Below are 18,498 nucleotides of genomic sequence, written 5' to 3'. Positions count from 1 at the left end.
TCCTTAAACTCTGTAATGGTTTTCTAAATGAGTGGTTCTGCTCTTGAGTCTTTGGAAACGATCAGCTGTTCTTCCTGCTCTCATTGGGCAGGACTAAACTAAACTGCCTGCCAAAATCTGGCCAATTTCCTGCAGCTGGAGTTCTTGACCTTCCTTTCCAGTGACGAGCAGGGACCTGGGCCTTGTATGTTTAGCTAACTTCCCTTCTCTTTGACTCTCCTCCTTATTACTATTAATTGTTATTTTTATATGGTTAAAAAAAAATCAAGCCATACAGTAGAGTGCCTGGTGGGGAGTAAATTCTGTCACCTCCCCCAGACTCCCACTTAATACGTGTGTGACTACTCTCCATGCTCCCCCTCCCCCGCCTTTTGGATCCTGACATTAGATCTCTACTATCAATGTCTCTCTTTTCCTTCCCCACCCCTTCTCTACAGAGATCCAGAATGAGCTTTTGAGATGCAAACATGAATCTCTGGACTTGCTGTGCTCCAATTTGTCACTGGGCCTTTGCACATGCTGTTCCTTTTATCTAGAAAACCCTCTGAGATTATTCTACTTAACTTTATCTTAAGTGATCCACCTTAAAAAGTCTTTTCTGATTTATAAAATAGTTTTATGTTATTTTTTTTCAAACATCAAAAAGAAATGAAAGGCAGTCTAAATTAATGTAAGCTCCTAGAAAAGAAGCTTTGACTGTTATTTTTGGCTTTTAGATACTTAATCATTTCATTAGAAAAATCATAAGTACTTTTGTAGCTGTGAGGCTATGAATAGGAGTTTTCACAAATGTATTGTTAAAAATATCTCGATGTAAAAAATGTATCAGTTTACTCTTTTGTCAGACATTGTTTATAAAATGTGTAAGAGATTTATGTTGATAATACTTTATATGTCTTACCTGTATTTAGTAGTAGGAAGCTCTCTTGACACACAAACACATCCAGCATTGAACAACTAATATTCCTAGTGAAAATGGTGGCTCTTGGTTCTCATTTTTAAGAGCTAGATATTGTGAACAGAAAATTAGTTTGTAAAAACAGCCAAATTAGTCTGCTTCCTTAGGAAAATAAACAATGTGTCATAAACCTGTGAAAAGAGGCTATCATCACCAGGCTCCCTGGAGAGATGGATGATTTCAAGTCAAGTCAAGTAGGGAAAGAAAGTACAAGGTGAACAGGAATGTTGTGTGCCAGAAAGCAAAGACATGTTCAAACTGATGGGAATGTGTCAGAAGGCCAGGGGTGCCATGGCCCAAGTGTGGCCATTCTGTGCATTGGAAAGAACAGATTAATAATACTGAATAAAAACCAAAAGTCCTTAAATCCAGAAAATAAGGTGCTGAATAAAACTCTTTTTATGGAATAATTGTGATCAGTAAATGTAAAAGGCATGATGAGATTGGGGGTGGAGGGGAAATCACCATTGTGACAGAACTGATTCAGGCAGGTATTGTCCAACATGGATGGTAACACGTTTTTGAGGAACAGAGAACTTGTAGTCTGAAGATACCATCCCACAGATTGAGAACCATTTCAAGGGAGTAAATGGATTTGTATGTGGCTGCTACTTAGTAAGTCAGCTGTCACCAGTAACCGGATAAACTTTGGCTTAAAGCTTCTTGTGAGTTGCACTGAGAAGCACATTCTCATTGGTGTCATCAAAAGTGGCCATCCTAAAAATAAGCATAGGGAAGTTGTCTGACAAGCTGAGACTCTACGAAACAGCTGGTCTAGTCTCTTCTAGTCTTCTTCAAATATGATGTGGTCAAAAAAGACAAAATAGGGCCCTCCCCGGTGCAGTGGGTTAAAACACAGCAGTAAGAAGCTAAAGCCACTTCAGCATGAGTTAGCTCCCCAGCCCTGGAGGTGACCCACATGGCACAGCAGACTTCTCCTGACCCGCCTGCTACTCCCCTCAGCAGTGTTTGGCTTGTTCTGCTCCGCACTTTGTCTCTGGTGAATCCTCTCACTACCCCTACACCACCTCTGTCCTGTACCCAGCTCTGTGTGCATAAATAAATAAATCTTTAAAAAAAAAGAAAGACAAAATAGGTGAGCATCTTTCTAGAGATTAAGGAACATGGCAGCTAAAAGCAGTTCTTGAGCACTGATTGGACCCTAGATGGGAAAGGCAGCAGATATAAGGAAAATCTGCATGTGGGTGTATGAACTAAGAAAGCATTCAGTAGGCTATTGAGTGATGACAGTATGTGTAAGTGTTAAGGGGTAATAGTGAGTCAAGTTTATTTCAAATGTAGAAAAAAATAGTGTAAACATGAGACAGCACAGATGTGATACATTCCATTGGGATCAGATGGCTGGATGGTGCTTATTCACTATTCTCTTAATGTTTTCTGTATATCTGAAATTTTTTGAAATAAAAACTGGGAAAAAAATAGTTTGACAGCATCAGAGTTTTTATTCTGTCTTTGGTATTATGTTTGGCGTTATTACCCCAACTCAGACAAAAACTCAGGTTATAATTTGCCTTTACTCTCTTTTTTCTAGATGTGATACCACAGAAAAACTCAGAAACACTTTGGATTATTTACGATCATTATTAAATGATTCTACAAACTTTAAACTTATTTACAGATATGCATTTGACTTTGCACGGGTGAGTTCTTTGGAGCCTATCCAGATGTTTTCTTCTCCCTACCCCTCTTTTTTAATTGCTCTTTGAGATTTGTTTTTACTTGCTACAGCAAAGAAGTTGAATAAGGTACTCCCAGGATGCTAGCTAATTTCTTTGTATAGGTATGTTTTCTAAACTGATTCTGGGCTGATGTAGTAATGTGAGCAAAAGACTGCAGTGGCAGACATTTAATAACTCTTGTAACTAATTAGTTGACGTAATTTATACATGGGCATGTAAAAGACACTGTTTAAATGTCTCTTAGATAGCCTGAAAAAATTTTTCTTTTTGAAAAAAAACAAAATTTCACCCATTGAACTTATTGGAATAAGCTAATCAGATCTAATTTAGCTTTTCTTTGGGTGCTAGATTGTATTTGAAAATCATTTGAATTTGAAAGTAGTGCTAATTTCAGTAACATTATTTCCATGTACTTTCTTGTCATTTTTTGGAAAAGTGATCATCCTATTTGTCATAGTGCCCCAGATCCAAGTACCTTGACAATGGTTATTTAGGAGTGCAGTGAAGTCCCGTTTTTCATTCTGGTCACTATAGGTCATGAATTCTGTGGCACACTTTGCTCTTGTATTCATTCATACACAATCACAGTAATACTTTATCCAGAAGTGATGTTTTCTGTAATGTCGTGTGTTTGGTGGATTAAGGTGACTAGGCTTTCTTGGTTGATTTTTAGTCATTTTAAAATATTTTTTCAAAGCAGAGAATAATAACTTGTTTTGGACACCTTGCTGACCTCTTTTACTTTACCTGCTTTGGCTCTACTAATTCAACACCAAAGGTTTATTCAGTGCATCCGGGCACATCTGTAATAACCCGTCAGTAGTTCCTGGTGGTGTCCTCTTTTGTGTTTGCTTTATTGCACCCTTCAAGTGAAATCGCAAGGTGCATAAATATTTATAGATGTTAGTAATTATTTGGTGAATTCGGATACAATGTTTTACTCAATGGCATTTGTGTAATTGTATATAGAGATTATTTGCCAGATGATTTAGAAGTAGGTGCACAGTTTCTAGTGTTAAATACTTTATTTCATGAGATTTTTTTTCCTCGGAAGTGTTTTTAATTGTATGGGTGAAGGTTTGTTTAGTGTCATTTGTACCTTCTCACCAAAATAATGTTTTGTAATTTCTGTATTTCGGGTGTTAAATTTTCCCAGTATCCCCTGCCTTCGATCCAGGTTGCTTCTCCTCCCTCCCGCCTGTTGTGGTCTGTCTCCTTGACCCATATCCCCAGAGCGCTTTTGGTGCTTCCACTGCACCCCCTGAGATGAGCCCTCCGCGCGCTCCATGTGCCCCCCCATCAGGCCGTGTCCTTCCCCTTCCTTAAGCCCCGTGTCATCCGCCACCTGCTCTCTGAAGCCAGCGTCAGTGTCTTCTCTGCGCCTTTGTGCTAGCGTCATGCTTCACTGTGTCCCCGAGCAGCGCTGAAGTGGCAGGATGGATTTAGTCGACTTGACAGAGGAAGAAGTTAGACACTAGAATCCTTTCATGGTTTTGTATAGCTGTATTCCACCAACTTTGAGCTATTGGATATTCATTTGCACTCAGTTCAAAATATTTTCCAGTTTTCTGTTTGGCTGCTTTTTTGACTCATTGGTAATGTTTAGACGTCTACTGTTGGTGTTGTTTATTTTCCAAGTTTTCAGGAATTTCCTTGTAATCTTCTGTTACTGACACCTGGTTTAATTCTGCAGTGGTAGAGAATATACGTTACATAATTTCAGTCCAGTTCAGTGCAGACTTAATTTCTGGTTCAGAATGTAATCTGCTGTGATGAATGTTTTTGTTTACTTGAAAAGAATGACTATTCTGCTGATGTTGGTGGAATTTCTATAAATGTCAGTTAGGTCAAGTTAGTTGATAGTGTTATTCAAGTCTTCTGTATATCTTTGAGTTCTATTTTATTCTGTTAATTACTGAGAGAAGACTGTTGCTCTCTAGCTAAAATTATTTCTTCTGTCACTTCTGTTTGGATTTTTCCTTCACATATTTTGAAGCCCTGGTACTAGGTATAGATAAACTTTGTTTTCTCATGTCCTCTTGAAGAATTGACCCTTCCTTATGATTCCATTTTCGCTTCACTGTCGCCTTGTTAGCTATATGTTTTTATGTTTCATTTTTCTTGTTGTTGATCTAGGTTTTATAGTGTATATCTTTAAGTTTCCACAAATTTTAACTGTTACACCTCTTCATATATAATGCAACAATCTTTACAACAGTATACCCTCTGCCTTCTCATACTCTTTGCTGTTGCTGTATATTTTACTTGATATATGTGTTATAAATCTCAAAATAAACTGTTTTAATCTATTTAGATCTCTTTAACAAACTTCTAGAGGACCAACATCTTATAAGCAACAGAATTTCTCTCTCACAGTTCTGAGGCTGGCTGGAATGCCACAAGCACAGAAGGGCAGAGGAACTCTAGGGTGTGGGCCCTCTCCACACTCAGTGCGGACTCTACCTTTACGGCCTAGTCACCTTACCAAGGCCACCTCCCCGCACATCACATCACATCAGAGTTAGAATTTCACCTTTGGGATTTTGAAGAGACACAAGCACCCATACTATAACATATTTTTGCTTTAAATGGGCAAAAATGTCTTTAATATTTCCCCAAATGTATACCTTTTCTGTGCTTTTCATTCCTTTTGGTCAGTCGAGCGCTCTCTGGTATCATTAGCCTTCTGCCTATAGCATTTCCTTTAATATCTCTGTAGTACAGATATCCTGGTGATGAATTCTCGAAGCTTTTATTTGCTTTCAATTTAAAAAGGTGTGCTTCTCTAATAAAAATTCTGGGTTCTGACAGTTTATTCTGCCAGTACTTTAATGGTGTCTCTCCATTGTCTTTTGTGGCTTCTGATGATAAATCTGACAGTTTTTGTTCTTTAGGACATAGTGTCTTATTTTATGACTGCTTTTATTCACTGCTTTTCAGCAAATTGATTACAGCCTGTCTTGGCATAATTTTCCTTATGCTTATTCTGTTGGGGTTTCTTGAGGGGTTTTTTGGATCTGTGGGTTTATAGTTTACAGTAAATTGGGAAACTTTTTAGCTGTTACTTCTTCACATGTTTTTTTCTGCTCTCTTTTGGGACTGCAGTTAATTCCTGTGTTGTTTGCTTGATGCTTGATATATCCCATAAGCCATTGATGCTGTGGTCAAGGGTTTTCAGCTTTTTCCTTTTGGATCATTTTTATCACTATGTTTCTAATAATCTTTTCTTTTGCAGCATTTAGCTTGCTGTTAATCCTTAATGAGAATATTTTTCATTTCTTAATACTGTTCATTTCCTTTCTAGAAGTTGTATTTGCATATTTGTTATAGCTTTTATTTCTTATGAGAATATTTTCTAACTTCTTTAACATTTAGGTCATATTTTAACAACTTTGTCCTTACGCCCTCATCTCTTCACATCTGAGTCTCTTTCTGTTTTCTGTTGGTTAGTTTTATCTTCACTCTGGATTATATTTTACAGTGTTGTTGTTGTTTTTTATTTTTTTTATAATTGAGTCATGTTGGTTGCTGGAGTTTTGTGCATTTCTTTAAAGAGTGTTGGATTTTTATATTTTTCTGGTGCCTGCTTAATATTACTTAGATCAGTCTGACTTTTTAAAAAGGTCTGGTTCAGAATAGCCTTCAGTCCAGGAATGTTTTAGACTTGCTAGTGAGGCAGTGTGCTTCTGAGGTGTCTCCTCAAGTCCAGTGAATTAGAAGCTCCTTCACTGGTAGAATTTCAACAAGATCCCAGCTCTGTGGGCTGCTCTGGGAGTTTCTGCTCAGTCTTTGCAGAGGTTCTTTCCCTAGACTCACATATTTTTTTTTTCCCCCACATATGCATAGATAAGTTCTTGGCCAAATTTGGGGACACTTCTGTAGATTTCTGTAGATCTCTCTCTGTGCAGCTTCCACATTTGCAGTAGTTTGCCCCACAAAAGGTAGCCACCTTTGTCTCCCCCAACTTCAAACAGTCTTTTCCTACTCTGTAAGAACCTTGGGCTGGATGGCCTAGAAAGTATGTGCGCACAGGAAGCTGGTATCTCTGAAGCTTACCTTCTGTGGCCTTTTCCTCAGCGTCACAGCCCTGTGTTGCCTGTTGGCCAATGTGTAGAAGTCAACATTCCATATATTCTGCCAAAGTGGGTTATTATTTGAAGTGAAGGAAAGACTTGTTTTATCTGACTCCATCTTGGCTGGAAGCAAAATGCAAACACCCCATCTTTTTTTTTTTTTCCTACTAGAAACATGACTCCTAGAGGTAATAACTCATAATTAACATAGCAGTCTTTTAAAATTAAGCTTGGAAATTAAAGAATTAAGAATATTCTAAATATTCTCTTATCTCAAATAACAATGGTATATAACATGTTTTGAATTATACTTTATAGGAATAGCCCAGGAAGGAAACTATAATGTGATACCAGAATATTAGAAATGGTTCCTTTAATATCTGTCCACCAAGATTGCCGTCCCAAGGATGTAGTTGTTTATCATCACCTTCAATCTAGCAACAAATTACAAATAGTGTTTGGCTGTAGAATTGTGTTATTGTTCTCCCTAATTTACTTTGACTTGAATTTATTTATAATCTCATGGATGTCACTAAATTGTAAAACTTTAGCACTAAAACATCGTAGACCACTTTGTCCAGTGTTGTCATTCTGCAAATGATGAACCAGCCAGAGTGGAGGGGTCCATGGGAAGGCCCCAGCTCTCTAACTGGGGTGTAGGCAAGTGTCCTTTCCCTAGAGCCACACCTCCTTCCCTGACTCAAAAGCGTACCATTCGGTGGTATTTTCAGTTAGAGGAAGGTGTTGGGATGTAAATTCAAGGGCAGTAGGATCAGTTCTCTCATACAAGTAAAAGTTCATCTTAGAAGTTTTATGCATAGGTTTGTTTCCCTCAGTGTGATTTTTTTTTTACTGTATAAACAGTAAAAAAAAAAAACAGTTACTGTACCTTTATAAACTGTGCATTTATAAACAAATACTAATATTTTTAAAAAATGTTTTTATTCCATTTTTTGAAAAGGATCTATTGAGAACAAGGTTGGAGATAGAAGATGAGATAGGCGAAATACAGTAAATTTTTGTTGCTCTGAGCATAAGTAATTAAGTATCAGTTAAATTTGATTTTCCTATATTCTCTTCGGTGGACACAAGTCACTGTTCTTGAAGTCATGGAGTGAGTAACAAGAGTAAATGATGGGCCCTGTGAGACATCTTAGCCCTGGAATAGACATCATGAGTTTGTGCTGCTGTCCTGAGCAGTAGATCTTTCTAGTTGTGCAGTACAGCTTGGGTGCAGAAGGGAGAGAACAAAGGGATGGATTGAAAGTGATAAGGCAGATGGGAGTTGAAAGGAGCTGCCAGAGAAAGGGGGGGAGCAAGGTGAGAGGCAAGGAGTGGCTGTAAGAGTGAGAAATGGGAAAGTCCTCTAGAGTGGGAGCTGTTCTTTTTAGCTCCTTGAAAAAATAGCTTCAAAATGGTATCATGGAAGTTTTTATGGAGGCAGAAGTCACCAACAGGAATCTCTCACACTGAGAAAGAAGCTCATGTCTTTTGCAAGTTAGTGCTCCCTACCTCACATCTCTAGCGGTAGCTCCAGAGCTTTTATTTACTATTTCTGAGGAAGTATTTTGGGAGGATATTAAGAAGTTCTTCAGATTAAAGCTAATGTTTCTCCTCCCTCTAAATAAAACAACAGCTAAGTTATTTCCATTTAATTAGAAATGATTATGGATGTTACTCAGAACTTAGTCGGAAAACGTTGCTGGGTTTGTGATCGCAGAGAATTTAGCCTGACCAGCGTCTTTTGTGATCATGCACTTCTTTTTCTAACTTGAGTCAGTTCTTCCGAGCCAGTTTGTCAACATACTTGCCCCCCTTTCCACACAGCCCTTTCAGCACAACGCGCACACACATACTGTACTTTTTCCTTCTACTTGTACTATAAATTACAATGAAATGAAAACAGAAGGTTGGTCAGGATGAGCGCAAGAGTGGGGAGAATATGTAGTCATCTAGTCAGCTAACTGAGTCCCTTTTCCTGGAAATGTTACCAGCTTTACCTTTAAGATTATTCTTTGGTTATTGACCAGGCACATCCATTCAACAGTTACTTGTGAAGCTAGTTGGACTCTTTCTCTTTAAATCTCTCTTTCTTCAGAACCTCTCAGGGAAAGGATAAGTGGTGCAGTGAGGAGCTGACAGACTTCCTGGCTCCGGGTCCACCTCTACTGCTTCCAGACATCATTTCATGCCTGCGCCTTGGTTTCCTTAGTTGTAAATTGGAGGTGATAATAAAGGCCATGCTAATAGGCTTTTTGTGTTAAATGAGTGAGTATAAAGGCACTAGAACAATTTCTGGTTCAAATTAACTCATTTCTCAATAAAAGCTAACCATCGAGTTAGGAATTGTTTAATTATTCTCCAGTGACATTTACTTGAGTGTCTGTAAACGTCAAGTTTCAAGTAATAACTTCCTTTCCAAAAATGATGCTTACAATAGAAGAGTCTGTAACAAATAAAATGACAAAGGCTGTTATTGTTGGTATATTTTTTTCTTTTGTTTTAAAGGAAGTGTCAGTTTTGAGCTTAATTAATTGCCATGCAAACATTGTTTTCTGTAAACTAATATTGGCTGAGTTGTAAGAGCATAATTATTTAGCCTCATTTTTTTCCAATGAAGGGTACTCTTGGGTTTTTATGACTTTTTTGAAGATGATTTAGAAAATAAATGTCCTATTCAAAAAATTGATTTGTCACATATCAGGTCATTATTTAAGATTCAAACTCTATTTTGACCTTGTTTATGTACTCACAGAGCTGTGTTAAGGAGGCCTGCATTTACCCTTTGTATTTTGTAACCCCTGTAATCTCAAGTGAGAATTCCGTAATTTATGTCACTGGTCTTCTGTTTAGGTCTTTTAAATTCATATATCATTTTCTGATTTGATTATCACCACTTATGTTCATGAATCACAGTCATTTATATATCCATACAGTATTTCTGGAACCCAACTAGTCTCTCTTAAAAATCTTAGGGGTTTTTTTCCTCCTGGTGAAGATTTTTTTTCTTAAATTTTAGTAATTCAAAGTTCCACTCTTCATATAGCACTAAGTTATAGAAACCTGCGAAAGTTAAAATAGACCAGTGTAAAAGCACTGGGGGCTTCTGATACTGCAGATCTGGAAAACTATTAATACATATTTGAAGATTCCCTTTTGTAATATATTTTGGTTTACATATTTAAAATTAATTATGTAACTACTTTAATTCAGTGATTTGTGTCACCTAAGAAAGAAATCTTAATTTTCACATTTCACAGCCTGCCCTATACTTGAACAGTCTTATATAAACACTTTCATATTAGAACTCCAAATCAGACCTTCATAAAATTTCATTTTTCTTTCCTCCACGTGGTCTGTAGCTTGAGGAGTGCATTTCTTCCACATGCCTTCCTAGACTAAAGTAGGATCCTTGAGTTTTGCAGCTATACTGAAAAAGGCCTGATTTCGTCTGGAATTGTAATCTGTGTTTAAGGAAGACAACAAGGCAAAATCAAGTTGTGTGTCCTAGAGCACTGGTGCAGCTTTGTTATATAGAACCTACTCAGTTCATATTATTTTTTTGAAAAATGAATTTTTTTTTTTTTTTTTGTTAGAGAGCTCAAGTCTAGAAACACACACCTTTACATCTTGGGTGAGAGGCAGGGAGGAAAGTCCCATTCCTCTCCTGTAGCCTTGGTGGCCTTCTGAACTTGCTGATTGATGCTTGCTAGTCTGTCTCAGGGTACTTTCTGCTTAGGTTCCGACCTTAGGATGCAGAAATCTGCCCCTTGTCCTTGATGCTCAGTGAATAGAGGGTCACAGGTTCAGTGTTGACAGTGTACTATTTTAATTTCTTGTGAGTAGCTTCTAGATGTCTTTGCCATACTTATTGAATTTGTTAAGTTGATTTTTTTTTTTTTTATGCCCATGACGTTGATGGCTGCCTCATAGCATCCTGGGAGACTCATGTCACAGTTGAGAACCCCTCTGCAGAGAATGCCATTTGGATCATGGTCAGGGAGGCTTTGGGCGTGTCTTCCTTTGTATTTAATAGATGTTTGCAGTGGGATCTCTCTACTGTATTGTTCCCAGGAACTTGGAGTGTTTCCAGTTATGGTCATTGCACTTGGCCTCAAATCCACCTGCAGGCAATGTTGGTTATCAGCACAGTGCCACTGTTCAGATCATGAGTGCATCCATAATATCTCTCTCTTATTTGCTAGGCAGAAGATGGTGTTAGTGATTGCGAGCTGCTGGCTGGCACCCTTGCAGAGCAGGAGTAAGTGAGTGCTGTTCAGCTTTCCGAGCCTGTGAGTCTGCTGCCTCTCCTCCATGTTTTGGCACCACTGCCAAACACATGCATTGAAATCCTTCATGGTCATCAGTTTGTCAGATGATTATATTGTTGCAAAGAGTCTGTCCAGGTCCTTTGTATCTATTTTTTTTAAATTTTTGTCACCTTAGTGTATGTCCCTTGTGATGAGGTCAGGTATTGACAATATTGGAAGAAGGCACAAAATGTCTCAAGGCAAGACTAGCTGTCAAGTTTGGCAAATGAATGCCATATCCCTCAGAAGGAGAGCTTTTGCAGAGTGCCAGCGTTGTCAGCCCAGTGCTGCACGAGCTGCCTGCCGTTCAACAGAGAACATGGGCCCACCCTGTGGGGCCTCCAGGTGTCTCTGCCAGTTTGCTCGTTTTCTTGTGGAATGCTTCATAGCGCGGTGTGCTGTTGCTGTCTGCCACACCTGTGTTGAGGGCGAGAGGAAGTGTCCATTTGCTTCACAGTGCAGCACATAATAAGCACAAGCCCTTAAGGGTGACAAACCAGTGAGGCTTGGTTCACAATGGTAGACGCGTCTAGAGTCCCTTTTCTACTGTCCTCTCCTCGGGACTGGGTCCCACTGCCCGCTCTGCGCAGAATGGCATGTATGGCTGAGGGGCAGATGGCATGTATGGGAAATGGGCCCCACCTGTGGACTTGGGATTCCCCCCACTATCATCAGACTTGACCCTTGTGGCCAGTAACAGAGCAGTATGACACGGAGCCATCTGACCAGGTCTGCTTCTGAACGGTCGTCATGCTTTATGACTGGGACCAGATGACAGACCTGTCATACCTTCATCTATTTTGTGTGCTCTTCTTGAGCAAGCCCCTTACATTGGCTGTATTGTTAAGTCCTTCGCTTTTAAATTCAATGTATTCGCCAGAAATTCTCTGTTAAAAAGAACACTTTTCTGTTAGAGTCCTTGAGGTACCTTTTTCCTGGAGGTATGTGTGGCTTACAGTGGTCACAGCGTCATCCAATTATTTGGTGAACATTCACATTTCACACCAAAGGGGGGAGCCAGGAACCCTGTATAGCAAAGTAAATTTGTTACTTGCTGCTGTCATTAAGCTGGCACATGAAGGCCAGCTGTGGATATGTAAGGTCATGCTTGTGGGCCCGAGGTCCTGTGTTCCTTTTCATAGAGACTACCCATTGGAAAGCTTGAAAGGAAGAAGGGAATGAGAAGTGAGGGTTTTTATTTGCAAATGTAGAAGGAGTGAGGTTAATCTGCCCCTATTCAGGTTCATGTAATATTCCATTTTAGTTTCCTTTGAAATGTTGTCTTTCACTTGGTTACTAGTTAGGCACTTATTGCTGGGTGATTTCATACCTGAAAAATCCAAGGCATGGAGGACTGTAATAAGCAGACTTCTTTCCTCCAGCGTGGGTGGATGAATTCATCCTCTTACTTGGATTCCAGCATTTGTTGTGATAGGAATTTAATTCCAATTAAGACATGTACCAATGAAATAAAATGATTGGAAAAAAGATTTTTTATGAAGGGAGCCTGATTCCTAAGCATGGAAATCAAAACCTTTAAACTCCGCTTAGTTAGGTTATGGATGTTTGAGTCAATAATTATGAATTGGGTAATTATCATAAGTGTCAAAGAGCAAGTGATCATTAAGTTATAGATTTTTGTTTATCCCATGAAATATAGATACTGTTACTATGTAACTAACTGACTTTCTGTTAAGGTGATCAGTCAACATGGGTCTTTCTCACAGTATATTTGTGTATTATCAAAACAATGAAGCTTCCATTTTGTTCAGCTTACTCCCCTACCGCCTCCTTAGTCCTAATTCGGGGTTTTTATGGTGTGTGATAAATGAGCTGTTTACTGATTTCTTGAAGTGCAATACACATTTGGATTACTGGAATTTATTATTTGGGGGGGCATCTGGCTCATCCTTGTTTTTGTTTGTTAAACAGGAAAAGGACCAGCGCAGCCTAGACATAAACACTGCCAAGTGCATGTTGGGACTGTTATTAGGAAAAATCTGGCCCCTTTTTCCAGTTTTTCACCAATTCTTAGAGGTACCAAATTGTTACTTTATGGAATGTATGCTTGCTTGCTAAGAACTACCAAATAATATTCAACTAAACTATATTATGTAATTTTGTGTTTGTTGTACTTTTCTGCCTGTAGGAATTATGGTGGCATAATTGCCATCCCTGAGCAACTCCCTGTTTCTCCTAGGGAATGTGTGAATTGAATGTTGTGTGGCATTACACACTGGTATGGATGCGTCAGAGCCAGTCACAGCTCTGTCTTTTCTGTTCTCACCCCTATTTTAAAAGCTTTACTTTTGTGTAGATTTTCTGCATTTATAATAGTTGTAAAGATTTACTTCCTTTGTGGCTTCAGAGGAGTTTCCACTTTAATTAAGCAAATGTTAAAAAGCATTCATCTTCCTTCTTATTAAAATAAAGTTGTAATGTATTCTTATCTCCCAGTAACTTGGGGGCTTACAACTAGCTCAGTGTTAGGCAGGCCCTCCCTGGTTGCATGGAGGGTTGAAGTGTAGCACTATGAAGCTGGCCGCAGCCACTTCAGCACGAGTTCAGTCCTTGGCCAGGGAGTGACCCACATGGCACAGCAGGCCTCTCCTGTCTTGCCCGCTGCTTCCCTCAGCAGTGTACTTTATCATTCTACCTGTTCTGCTCCCCACTCTGTCTCTGGTGAATCCTCTCACCAGAGGATCCCACATCTCTGGCCTGAACTGCAGTTCTGTATGCATAAATAAGTAAATCTTAAAAAAACAAAAAAACAACTAGCTAAGTATTAGGCAAAGTGGCATTATCTCCTTTAGTTTAGTAAAACTGTTCACATTATCTTAAAAATAATACAGCACTATAGAATTCCATCATTGTTTCCTTGCTTTAGGTACAATGATGGGAATATTTTAGGAGCTGGTTTTTATACGGTGTGATACTGTAGGACCTGGAATTGGATATCTGAGTTGTAAGTTTCACTGACTTGGGTTGTCATATTGAACATCCTTCTTTAAAATGCCCTTTGCTTGAAAGGATGTGAGGGTCTTCGAGAAAAGCCAGGGTCTTGCCTTGACTCTAGTTGTACTCTTGAAATAACCTGTCCGATAACCTACCTCTGTCCGAGTAATCCAGAAACACTTCTAACAGATGTTCTTTAAGGGCTGTTTTTAAAGCTTTTATTAATATTACAAACTGGAACTCTGAGCTCAAGAAAAGTATAAAAGCCTATTTGAATATAAGGAGTATTTGTTTACACACAGCCCATGTCTACAAATGGTCTGCTCTAATTTCTCTGACAGCCCCATAAAATAAGTTAGCTCTGTTTGCAGAAGAAACAGAAATAGCTTCTTGTTCTCAGTTGAGCAGAATCAGGCTGGAGTATAAAGGATTCTTTGGCTGAGAGACCTGTCACAGGCAAATTGCACTGCACAATTCCAGGAGCATCATCATCTGTTTCACTGACTGGTTTGTTTTTTAGTTGCTTAGAAACTTAAACTTGTATTCTGTGCTTTGTTCTCTTTCTCATAGTAGCTTGCATTTCTCCTTTAATAGGACAGAGTTTTATCTTTCTATTTAAGCTTTTCTCATCTCTGTATCCCCAAAATCTTTAGCTCAGTTATTTTTGCTTTTTACAATATGTATTGTATTATTTTCCAGTGCTCCTAAGGTCAATGGTCAGGGTCTTTGTATTATCAGATCTGGTTTTATTTTTAAATCTTTGCACTGGAGGACAGTATACTACAGAGTACTACATTTTAAAATATACAGATGACATTTCTTGTGTAAGAGAAATAGAAAAACCACTTCGTGCCTATATTAATTTCTTTTGTGTTGGGAGGTTTTAATTACTAGAAGGATAATTTTTCTTCCATGGCAAAAACACTTAGTTCTGAGACTACTTGCAGCACTTATTATCTCCTCGGTGTCTCCCTGCTGCAGTGCTTCAAGCTGACTTCACAGTGAACATGCCAGTCTCGTCAGGGTCTGTCGCCGGAAGCTGTTCTTTACTTAGCGCTTACTTGAAGTCAAGCACCAAATGAGGGGCTTTACATAAAACACAAATCATATCTCCTGGAACATCGCTATGAAGTAGATATTATCTCTACTTGTTATAAAAGAACTTCTCCAGTCCAGAAATTTTACTTCTAGGAATATAAAGTTGTCTTCCTTTGCTGTGCTTGCCATTTTTTGTTGAGTCCCCATATAATAATTTTGTAACAAAAATTGTCATCTTAAGTTCTACTCTTGCTGCCTTTTACCTTTTTCCTAGATTGGTGTGCAACACACCTCAAATGGAAAGAGTGTAAATGAACATCATGAACTCTGTATTGAGATGATTCAGCAGTTGACACTGTCCCACTTGTTAATTGTGTCAGTAATTTGTACTACTTTTCCCTTTACCAGCAATCAAAATATAAAGTTATTAACAAAGACCAGTGGTGCAATGTGCTAGAGTTTAGCAGAACAATTAATCTTGACCTCAGCAACTACGATGAAGACGGAGCGTGTAAGTACCGGCGGTGGCGCCCACTCCTCCCACCCTGCCCGCTCGCTCGCCCTTCTCTGTGAACAAGCCTCACAGCTGCCTTGTTTTCTCTCTCTCTTTAGGGCCAGTTTTGTTGGACGAGTTTGTGGAGTGGTATAAAGACAAACAGATGTCCTAGGACTTTGTGCATAGCAGCGAGAGAGTCACTGTTACCACAGTTATGTCAACCATTAGCCATAAATTGCTGTTTGTGTCAAAGCGCATGCTGCTTTTCTTGCACTCTCTCCCTTTGGCAGGGGCGTTTTGGTGTTTGCTGTTGAGTGCGCCGCTCTGCTTGCGGTGCAGCGCTGTTCTCTTGGAGGCTGCTTTGCAGTTGTATTTACACTACAGATTGGTGAATTTGCCAACGTCCTCACTGTGATTATGTGTATATTGCTGTTTAAATTTTGTATATGTGTATAAAAAAAAGCTTCACCTAGAGATTATTTCTGCAAAAATGTATTGTAAAAATAATTTTTGTGGCATATTTCTAGTCCCTTTTTTCAAATGATCCAATTGTACTTTATTTGGTCTCAAATGTAGCATTTCAGAAAACAAGACAGAACAGCTGATAGCATAAGCAAATGTTGCCGGAATTAACCTTACTGTTGAAGAGGCCAACTTTTGGAAGGAGGTGGGAGTCCTAACTTTTCAGAGGCATATGCCAAATGTAATTTGGTTTTCTTAAATACTAGTGTTTTAAAAAATGATGTAAGTTATAATTATTTGAACATACAGCTATGTACCATGCCACACATCATTTCTACCATGCAAGGTATAGTTGTTTTGCTTTGTTTTGTTTTCCTAATGTTAAAGCTGTAGTAACTTGAATATAGGTACAAATGAACAAATTAAAATTGCACCTTTTTTATGGAGTTTAAACTCTTGTGAGCTTTCTTTAGGGTATTTTTTTTTTCCTTCTCTTTTTCTTTCACAATCTTCCTAGTCAGTGTTTGGGCTGCTGATGCTTCTTCCTGTGCCATACTAAATAACTTTATTTGCCGCTCCGTGAAAACCTAATGGTTTGCTGGCAATTTACGACAGAGCACTTTTAGTTGTAGTTTGAATTTTTAAGCTTTCATGATGTCTAATTTTCTAGTTTTGGGGAAAAAAAACTATATAAATGAGAGGTGTTTGTTTTGTTTTCCTTTTTTTTCTTTTATGCTAGGCTTTTCCTGGCAGAATGTCCATTGCAGGCAGTGGACACGAAACCACCAGCATTTGAGCTAAACTCTGTTTCACAGTGGGACCTTTGCCGGAGGGGCCACTCGTCATTACCTGAGTGATTTGTACAGAAAGGTGATAGCCATTATTTATGTGGATGAGGAAACGAGAATAAACAGGATGGTCTTTTTAGGTTTGTATCTTACGTCTTTCTGCTCCCCCCACCCCCTCCCCTTATCCTGCTTGAGGAATGTATAGATAACATGTTTTCCCTTCAACTATCTGGTGCTATTGAAAGACTAATTCAATCCCTAAAGTTTTGTGAAAACACAAAAAACTAATGATTTAAACTACATAAAAAGCTAATGGTGCATTTGAACAAGTGAATAAATAGTTTAATCTGAGCAAGATTCACGATTGAGCATGTAATGGTTGATAGAGGCTTGGATTACTTTTTGACTTAATGTGAACCTTTAAATGGCATTCAGTGAGTGAAGCACATAGACATTTCTCCTGACCACTTTTTCACAATTTCTTTGCAAACAGTGCTCAGGTTTTCGGATGATTTTTTTTTCTTCCCTAAGTGAACCACCAAAGACAGACATTTTGTGTGTGTGTATACGGTGTGTGTGCTTATACAAAACCATGGTATGGTAAAGTGATATTCCTTTTTCTGCCAAGTAAAAGGGTTTGGTTTGCTTTGAAATAAACCAGGAGTTTCTAAACCTCGGTAATGATTAATTATTACTCACTTAGAAATTGTAGGCTCACTTTTACCTTTCAGATTCTCACCAGTTTGCACAAAGTTAATATCTGAAAAAAATGGGAGAGACTGATGCAAGCACAGCTGCTCAGGCCAGTGTGTGGGAAGGGGGTCTGTTCTGGGGTGGGTGTGTGTTCCCTGGTGATTGGCTATTGGCAGCTTTGAATCTGTGGAGAACTTAACTTGAATCTTTTTCAGAAGTATCCCATAAAGTTAAAACAATAACACTTTTAAGACTGCAGTTCTTACATCTGATTAACTATAGTTTTGCTTAAAACAAACATAAATCATAGATGAAACTTTTTAAAAGTTATTATTAGAAAATGGAGAACATCTTTTTTTTTTTTTTTAAAAACACTAAGCACAGTTAATCCCAAAATAAAAGAATTGTTGCTGGGAAAATGTTACATTTCATCCACAATGTTTTGATATGAGGGAAACCATGTCAAAGTAAAAAATTGGGTTTCAAGAAGTATAATATCAAAGTAAGTCCTCAGAAAGGGAAATTTTGCACAATGAGGAAACTCCAGATATGTTCATTCAGCTCCCCTGAAAAAGAAGCCTTTGTGTCTGCATAGAGTTTGCCCCTGGTCTTCTGATTTTGTGTAGTTGTTTGTAAGGTGGAAAAAAAAGGCATCGGACAGAAACATTAAGAAACTTTTAAAAAAATATTCCCTGGTTATATAAAACTGAGCAGTCATCAAGCACTTACTTACTGGCTAATGCTAAATAAATTGGGTGCCTTTTTCTGGTTTTCCTTTATCACTTAAGTCTATACCCTTCTTCTGTGTCCCTTGTATTTTGTTCGCCACACTGCTCTCATAATGGGATACATGTTTACTGCTGCAGTAGGTCAGAAATGTCATGATTTGATTTGCCGTAAACACCCACTATAGTGTTACATGCAGCTTTTTTAAAGCACGAACTCTGAATTAAGTTTTCTAAATCTGATAAATAGACAAACCTAGATCCTAGTTTAATAACAAATTTCTGTTGCCTCTCAGTTGC

General features: G+C 38.4%; 1 protein-coding gene across 4 annotated transcripts in view; it reads left to right on the top strand.

Annotated features, from left to right (window-relative positions):
- Positions 1-17,838, top strand: part of DCUN1D4 (DCN1, defective in cullin neddylation 1, domain containing 4) — a 60,403-nt gene extending 42,565 nt beyond the window's left edge. For 3 of the 4 annotated variants that reach the window (XM_012724256.1, XM_012724259.1, XM_012724258.1), the window contains exons 8-11: positions 2,511-2,619; positions 12,974-13,078; positions 15,443-15,545; positions 15,647-17,838. In XM_012724256.1, coding sequence (XP_012579710.1) covers positions 2,511-2,619; positions 12,974-13,078; positions 15,443-15,545; positions 15,647-15,702 — 373 coding nt within the window. In that variant the 3' untranslated portion in view covers positions 15,703-17,838. The remainder of the gene's footprint in view (positions 1-2,510; positions 2,620-12,973; positions 13,079-15,442; positions 15,546-15,646) is intronic. The other variant, XM_012724257.1, reaches the window with a different exon arrangement.
- The last annotated feature ends 660 nt before the right edge of the window (positions 17,839-18,498 follow it).

The sequence above is a fragment of the Condylura cristata genome, unplaced genomic scaffold (assembly GCF_000260355.1).
Source record: "Condylura cristata isolate star-nosed mole 26May11 unplaced genomic scaffold, ConCri1.0 scaffold00012, whole genome shotgun sequence".
In the NCBI taxonomy this organism is placed as follows: Eukaryota; Metazoa; Chordata; class Mammalia; order Eulipotyphla; family Talpidae; genus Condylura; species Condylura cristata.
This window is presented reverse-complemented; position numbering and strand designations above follow the sequence as displayed.